This window comes from Nematolebias whitei, chromosome 8 (assembly GCF_014905685.2).
Source record: "Nematolebias whitei isolate Nwh7 chromosome 8, NemWhi1, whole genome shotgun sequence".
Classification (NCBI taxonomy): Eukaryota; Metazoa; Chordata; class Actinopteri; order Cyprinodontiformes; family Rivulidae; genus Nematolebias; species Nematolebias whitei.
In genome coordinates this window covers 3,757,005-3,764,805 of record NC_056505.1, presented here as the reverse complement: position 1 = coordinate 3,764,805, position 7,801 = coordinate 3,757,005, and the positions used below count along the sequence as shown (strand labels likewise).

The following is a 7,801-nucleotide window of genomic DNA, read 5'->3' as shown; positions in this document are numbered from 1 at the left end:
GTGTAGTTCCGGATTCAACCAGCAGGGGCGCTCTAATCCGTCTCCAGTCACAGTTTGGTGGTGTAGTTCCGGATTCAACCAGCAGGGGCGCTCTAACTAGTCTCCACCATCTTTTCCGTCGCTTTTAAATAAAATGGGTGGCGCCAAAGCCTGACAACAAAGCGGTTGTTTGCGTCGGTTCCGTTCAGTTAATCTTCGCCTAAATTAGCAGTTTTGTTCCTATACCAACAACTTAGCTCTGAATTCAAAGGAAGAAGGACTTTTCTACCGATCTGACCGACAGCTTTCCTTTGGAGCCGCAGAATGTGAACATGACCGCCAAGTCGGACCAACTTCTTATTGTTGTTTCTGTCCTGGAAGGTGAGTTTGTTCCGAGGAGGATGACAGCTCACTTTAAAGATGGTTGGCAGCTCAGTTCGCTTCCGCATCATTTACACCGAATATATCCTCAATATCTGCTGATACATGAGAATTTTAACCCGGATTAAGAGCCAGACCCGGTGCAGGTCACCTGTGGGTCCAGGGTCCGGTACCCAGGTAATTCCAGCTGATAACTCATCACAGAATGCTCAGCTGAGACTAACTTTTGAACTGTTTACTCAGTTAAAGACATTTTTACCTGAACTACCTGTTCAACACGGGACAGGTGTGTTAAGGAGGACTCAGGTGGTTCAGCTCATCCAGAAAGAGGCTTTAGTATCACCATGGTAACGGACTCACCTGCTCCTCTTACCTGAAGCATCTGTCTGACACCATGTGTTCATTTTTAATCTGGTGGTTAATCAGGAAGGGATTAACCACCTGGCTGTACTCATTTATCACACTATTAATAATAATAGTAACATTAATAAAAATAATCAATGGCGCTTCATCTGATTAGTCTTTGTTGACAACCCAGTTCAAGATGGCCGCCACAACCAGTTCACCTTAAAAACAAACATAACTCATTCATTTTTACAGATATGGACCTAAAGTTTACCGTGGTAGTAGCTGAGACTGATCCACAACACAGACTCTGAGGGACATAAAAAATATTTGATTAAAATGTTCTTTAACTATTGGCAGTCAACTCCGTTAGCAAAATATCTTACGAACCACTGGTCAGACTAACAAAACCTGCATGTGAATGTGTACCGTATTCTGTTTCAGGGTCTCAGATTGAGATTATCTCTGAGTTATAATCTGGTTCAAGGTATATTTTTCTTTACAGTTATCGCTGCTCTTCACGATCTGTTCAATAAATCAAAATAAACTCAGAAAATAAACAGATGTTCGTTTACAACAGATGTGCATTCTTCAAGTAATACTTGTTGTTTAATTTAAATCTAAACATTTAATTTGTAACATGTTGTCTAAAAATGTCTACTTGTGATTTTTATGAGTTTTACACTGAGTTGTTGACGTTTTTTAGCTTAAAGTAAGACATTAAAATCATTAAACAACAATAAACAAATATTTAAACATTAATCCTTGTTACAGGAAGAGGATTTTTCATAATCTAGTTTCTGCTGTTTTAGTTGCTTGAATTAAAAGTTTTGAACCAATCAGAGCGACCGACCAGTTTAAATCTCTTGGTTCGGCGCCGGATCAGGGGTCAAAGGTCACCGCAGCGATCGGTGAGCATCATCTCTAATTTATGGATTATAATCTTTAACAGCGGTGTGTTTGTTCCACCCTGTGCGTCTTCAGGTCGGCACTTCCCGAAGAGGCCGCGGCTCAGTCTGGTGGTTCAGGCCAGCTTCGATGGCGAGCAGCTGGCCACGGACCCGGTGGAGCACCGAGACCAGCCGCAGTTCAGCACCGAGCTGGCCTGGGAACTGGACCGCAGGACTCTGCACCAGCACAGGTCCGCAGCTCTGACACCATGAAAGTCTCATTCTTAAGACACAAACCTTTTGGCTTTAACTTGAGAGGTTTTATTTTGTAAACGACCTGAGCTTTTATTGTGAAAACAACACGACCTCCTGTAGTTTGATTTGTTAAAGTGACGTGTTCCGTGTTCCTCTTCCCCGGCGGTTCTGATCTGACACGGTGTTTCCTCGGTGTCCTCAGGCTGCAGCGGACCCCCATCAAGCTTCAGTGTTTCTCCGTCGACCCGGTCAGTAAGAAGAAGGAGAACGTCGGGTACATCGTCCTGGACCTCAGATCGGTGCAGGAAGTCACACAGGTAAACCTCACCTGTCTGCCGGCGGGCTCCATCACAAACAAGATCCTGAAACACGTTCCAGATGTGGAACTTGCTGCTGCTGTTTAGTTCAACACAGAACTACTTTTAATCCACAGTCAGGAGTTTATTTCACCTTTATTCAGATTAAACTTATTTATTAAACACTCTCCGAAGTACAAACGAATCACCGGCTCCTCACCTGATTCATGAGCAGGTTTATAAAACGCGTTCAGCCTTTTGGGTATTTGAACTTGATGTTTCGCTCAGATGGTGTCGTTTAATTTTGTTAGTTCTTGTTTAGACGCAGCTTCAGGAATATGTTCACGAGTCATCGGTCGACCCCTCGAAGTCATTCAAAAAACAGTATTTACTCATTCCAGAGAAAATACCGGAGCACACAAGTTAAAACGTGTTGTTTCATTAAATTTTATTTGTACAGTTTAGCCACGCTGAGACACAATTATCTAACGTGTAGGAGAGAAAAACAAAACAATAAAATACATTAGTGTAAAATATTAATACGAGCATTTCAAACAAAAGTTGCTCTGAATAAAACACGTATTTAGAGTTTAATTTATTAAAATCTTGGGTTTTTTTCATGACTGAGTTTACTGACTGAGTTCTGAGTGAACAAAGTTGTTGGGAAGATTTTTAGTCTGAAGCTTCGTTTCATAAACGTGATGGTTAAATAAAAAGATTCCTGAATAAACATTTAACAGTAAAAACATTCGAGTAACTTTCATGTTTTATTTCACGTATTTAAAGTTTGAACTGATGATGCGCTCGTGTTACGGATCTTTCCGTTTGGACCTCGTCGGCGGACGGGTTCTGGTCCGGACCGACACCCACACTCTCCGTGTTTTTCAGGACCCTCGCTGGTATCCGCTGCTCAGCAGTAAATACACCAAACAGAGACCGGCTCTCCTCCTCGGGATGGTGCTGGAGAACGACTCCAAGGCCTCCGATCGCGCCCCGGACGGCTTCAGAGCCACCAAGGCCCCCCCTCGACGAGGTGAGGCTGCTGAGCTGCAGCTGTTCCGTCTGACCGGCTGCTGCTCCTTTCTGCACAACTCGGTGGTAAATTCAACTAATCAGGTGCTTTTGTTGGAGACCGGTCCAGCAGCCTGGGTTGGTGCACGGCTGTCTAGACCGTGCACGTGACCCACATTGACCTCCATGTTTCTGGTTTTATCAGCTGGAGACGTAGAGATTTGGACCAGGCTCGAAAACGTGGACATTCGAGCTGCAGGCTCTGAGACGAGTCTGGATTATTTGCAGAGAAAGATTTGTTGCTCAACAGTCACACGGCAGGATCGTGTTGATCGGTGTCTCCTGTGGACATTTCTGACCTTCAGGAAGGTTCTGAGACGTTCTCAGGAACGTTCACCGGATTTCAGTGTGCTTGGCCCATTGATACCAGTGTATGAAACTCAAAGAAATAAGACGAGTTTCATACGTTTATTATGTTGGATCTTCTGATGAGGCTGTTGTGACAAACGTGTACCGTTAATCTGGATTATCAGGACAAAATACTTTGGTTCTGATCATCTGGGTTTGATTAGAAGTGTCTCCTGTCTCAGGTTCTGCGTCAGTGCCTGCTCTGCTTCCTGAGCTGCAGGCCGAGCTGGTCCCAGACCAGGGGTACCATCAGGTCGGACCTGCAGATCTGTGCAGGGACATGTTTGTCCTGTCCGTCACCGTGGCCTTCGCCACCAACCTGGAGCAGGTAACATCCTTCCTCTGGTGTTCTCCTCCGCTGTTTGTTTTCATTTAATGCTTATTTTTATTTATTCAACCACATCAGGACACGTCCGCTCGTCTTCGTGTAAAATCTTTTTATTTTAGTGACCTGCAGAATCTTAGAGACATTTTGTGAATAAAAACTTTAACGTGATTCAAATCCACAGTTTTTGTTTTTGTTGTTTGTTTGTTTGTTGTTGTTGTTGTTTGCTGCAGTTGGTTCCCAGCACAAAGAAACTGTCCTCAGAGGACTCGGGGTTCTTCTTCTACTACTCTTTACTGGGGAACGACATCACCAGCGAGCCGTTCCAGAACCTGCTGAGTCCCAGCTTCGAGCCGGAGCGCGCCTCTGTGCGCATCCGCAGCAGCAAAAAGGTCCTGCAGGACTTCCTGTCTCAGCAGCCCGCTTTACAGGTGGGTCAAGACACCCGGACCTTGTCCTGACTGTGGTCTGGAGGTCCCTGTCCTGGATGTGGTCCGATTGTCCCGTGTCCCCCCAGGTCCATCTCTGCTGTGGGAACCAGTCTCTGGGCGGCGCCGACGTCTCCCTCTCGGCTCTGGCTGCAGCTTCGGCCGATGTGGACACGAAGACGTCGACCGTGGAGGGAGCGTTCGTCCTGCAGCCGCCGAGACGCGTCAAGCTGCCGTCTCTTCCTGCGGACATGCAGCCGACTGTGGGCGTGGCAGTTAGTCTGAGGCAGGAGGCGGGGCCTCCACAGGTAAACTTTACCTGAGTTGGAGAAACGTCTTTAATTATTTAAAAAACATTGTCTTGTTTAAAACCTGCTGCTTCTGCTGGGTCTGTTTTCCTCCCTCTATGCTACTTTTTAGCTTTTAGCCTTTAGCCTGTGTTCTGCTTCTTTAGCTTCCACAGGTCAGCTTCAGCTTCTTCAGCTCTCAGCGTTTATCATTTGAACATTTATCCAGTTTTAAATGAGTTGTTTTGAACTTTCAGGAAGCAGCTGGAGGTCTTTTGTTTAATTTCTGAGTTCTAACGACTCTGAGTTTCTAAAGCTGCTGGTTCAAATCCCATCTACAAAACAAATCTATTTAACAACTCCTTCTGTTCATCGGCTCCCTCACCTCGTGGACTTTGTTAATGGAGCGTAGGAGTTCTAAAAACTGGTTCACACGATGGAGGTTTTGGTATCAGACGGATCTTTTTCAGGTCCGTTTGCAGAAACTGAGTCAGAACCATGAAGACCAGGTCGTTGTTCTCATGAAGGTCGTTGTTCTCAAACACCTCAGTGACCTGAAGAACCAGAAGAGCAAAGACGACGATTCATCTTTTCATCTGTGTTTTCAGTCGGAGGAGAAAACTGCAGCTCCACGTCTCTCTGAACCTCCTCCAGCTGAGCAGAGACCTCCTCCTCTTCCTCCGTCTCCTCCTCCTCAAACCGAGAGCGAAGCAGAGAGTCTCCTGGAGGAACTCCACAAAGAGCCGGCGGGAGCGTCAGGTGAGGCTGGACCTCCTCAGACGAGCGGCTTGGCTCCGTCAGAACCTTCTGATGGAAAATGTTTGGCTGCAGATGATGGAGCTCCGCTGCTCCGTCAGCTTGAGGCCACAGCAGAAGGTGGAGCGTCGTCCGTCAGCGTCTCTGCTCCTAAAGTCTCCATCCCCGCCTCCGCTCATCACTTCTGCTTCTCTCTGGACCTGCGCAGCTTGAGCAGGTCCAGCTCGCCTCAGCCCATCTCGGCCACGCTCAGGTGAGCCTCCGGGTCACGACACGCCGGGCTTCAGGTCTGGACCCAGACAGGCAGGTGCATCATCCGTGTCTGTTGGGTTTCAGGTACTCGTACCCGTTCTTCGGCAGCGCCGCTCCCATCATGACCAACCCTCCTGTGGAGCTGCAGAGGAACATGGAGGTGTCGCTCCCTCGGTCCTTCTGCGCCTTCGACTTCGCCGCGCTGCCTCAGCAGCTGCACGACACGTTCCTCAGGTAGAACCACGGAGAACCTCCACCTGACGACTCGATGTTTATCTGGAAACCTCTAGAACTGGTGTTTGTCTGTGGCAGAGTTCCTCTGGTGGTGGAGCTCTGGCACCGAGGCTCCACCTGCAGAGACCAGCTGATTGGACGAGCCTCCGTCCTGCTGTCTCACCTGCTGAGCTCAAACAGAACCAGAACCGTTAGACCCTCAGGAGAGCAGGTCTGGAGACAGACCCATCAGGACCAGATCCCTGTGGTCCACCCTCAGAGGTAGGACTTGGTGAGTGTCAGGATGACCGACCACCTGCAGGAGTTTCACCAGGTGCGTCTCCTCCCTGCAGGTCCTCAGAGAAGGTGGCAGAGCTGAGCTACGAGGCGGCGCTGGAGGACCTGGGCTTCATCCGACCCAAACAGGTGGTGCTGTCGGACTCCTCACAGGTGAGTCCAGGTGTGTGTGGGTCGGACCGAGCCGGACCGCATCTTTATAAAACCTGCTGACAAGATTATAATCCTTCACTTTTTAAACACACTAATCTGCTCCGATACAGAACCGGTCTGTAACAGAACATCAAATTAGATTGAACAGATTAAGATTATTCAGATTAACAAGAACCAAAACAAACACAGAACCACATCTGTAAGGTGGAGTCGGGTTTATTGTACACTTAGTCATACAGGAACATCTGGGTCGTGCAGAACCACTTCACCTGCGTACGGGAACATCTGGAGAGATGGATAACAGGTGACGTTTGGTTCTGGTGTTCACTTCAGGTCTGAGCTCCTGTTGGGTTTTATGGGTCCGGTTCTGTTTACAGCCTCATCGTGATGATCTGGTTCTGGTTCTCTGTCGGTTTTTAATAATTGTCACGTTCTGAGTAGTTTGTTAAAATGTATCTTCAGAACGAGCTCCCAGCCGACCCGCAGCCGCCTTCCCGCCCGGTACCAGCAGAACCGTCGGCCCGCCTGTCCACCAGAGACACGCCGGAGTACCGAGCAGCTCTGGAGCTGGAGCTGTGGAAGGAGGAGCAGGAGGTTCTGTTCGATGATCAGGTAACCGGACATTCAAGAGTCTGCAGCTCTGGTACCAAACACAACAGAACCCAGGATCAACTGGGCCAGGTGGTTCAGTCAGACACATCTCTGCCAGTTCTCAGGTCTTGACCCGGCAGGCCCGACTGACTCTGAAGGTAATTTACACCCTGAAGATCAAGACTGAACCAAATGTACCTGCAAACGCCCACTGAGGGTCCTACAAGCTGCTGGGACCGGGTCCAGACCCAGTTTTACTGAAACGGTTCTGTTGTTAGATTTGAAGAACTTCAGATGTTTTTTAGGTTCTGACCTGTGAACCCTAGGACCTACACAGGTCTTGGTCCCCTGACTGTCAACCTCAGATGATCTTCTGACTGTTTAGAGACGACAGCTCTTTGTTTGCTGACGTCAGAGTTCTGCCGGGCTCACGGGGTTCTGCTGGTTCTGTTCCAGCTGAAGGAGAAGGAGCTGAGACACATGCAGGCGTTGGCAGCGGAGTGGAAGAAGAGAGACGGAGAGAGAGAAGCTCTGGTCAGGAAGAAGGTCTGAGACTAAACCCATTTCAGTGAGAACCACCAGAGTCTGGACCTGAACCTCCTCCTGGTTCTGATGGACCCGTTCATGTCTGCAGGAGCTGGAGTTCAACCTGCTGGAGGAGAAGCTTCAGAGAACTCTGTCAGACCTGGAGAAGAGAGAGAAACATCTGGCTGAGGCCGAGCTGCAGGTCAGGTCCTCCTCCGTTACTCACAGGAAGTTCCTGGACCCAGGTCTCGATAAGATCCTGGACCCAGGTCTCGTTGGGATCGTGGACCCAGGTTTCGTTACCGTGGTCTCGCTGGGATCCTGGACCCAGGTCTCGTTGGGATCCTGGACCCAGGTCTCGTTGGGATCCTGGACCCAGGTCTCGCTGGGATCCTGGACCCAGGTCTCG

The 7,801-nt window shown here is 48.6% G+C and overlaps 1 protein-coding gene across 1 annotated transcript in view; it reads left to right on the top strand.

Moving 5' to 3' along the window:
• Nucleotides 1-308: 308 nt before the first annotated feature.
• LOC119413123 (centrosomal protein of 120 kDa) overlaps nt 309-7,801 on the top strand; it is a 35,432-nt gene continuing 27,939 nt past the window's right edge. The window contains exons 1-16 of the mRNA XM_037680139.1: nt 309-360; nt 1,690-1,846; nt 2,053-2,167; nt 3,035-3,179; nt 3,748-3,893; nt 4,124-4,321; nt 4,408-4,626; nt 4,753-4,755; nt 5,214-5,364; nt 5,437-5,614; nt 5,698-5,847; nt 5,926-6,108; nt 6,180-6,276; nt 6,739-6,888; nt 7,324-7,413; nt 7,502-7,594. Of these exons, the coding sequence (XP_037536067.1) occupies nt 312-360; nt 1,690-1,846; nt 2,053-2,167; nt 3,035-3,179; nt 3,748-3,893; nt 4,124-4,321; nt 4,408-4,626; nt 4,753-4,755; nt 5,214-5,364; nt 5,437-5,614; nt 5,698-5,847; nt 5,926-6,108; nt 6,180-6,276; nt 6,739-6,888; nt 7,324-7,413; nt 7,502-7,594 (2,124 nt within the window). The 5' untranslated portion in view covers nt 309-311. The remainder of the gene's footprint in view (nt 361-1,689; nt 1,847-2,052; nt 2,168-3,034; nt 3,180-3,747; nt 3,894-4,123; nt 4,322-4,407; nt 4,627-4,752; nt 4,756-5,213; nt 5,365-5,436; nt 5,615-5,697; nt 5,848-5,925; nt 6,109-6,179; nt 6,277-6,738; nt 6,889-7,323; nt 7,414-7,501; nt 7,595-7,801) is intronic.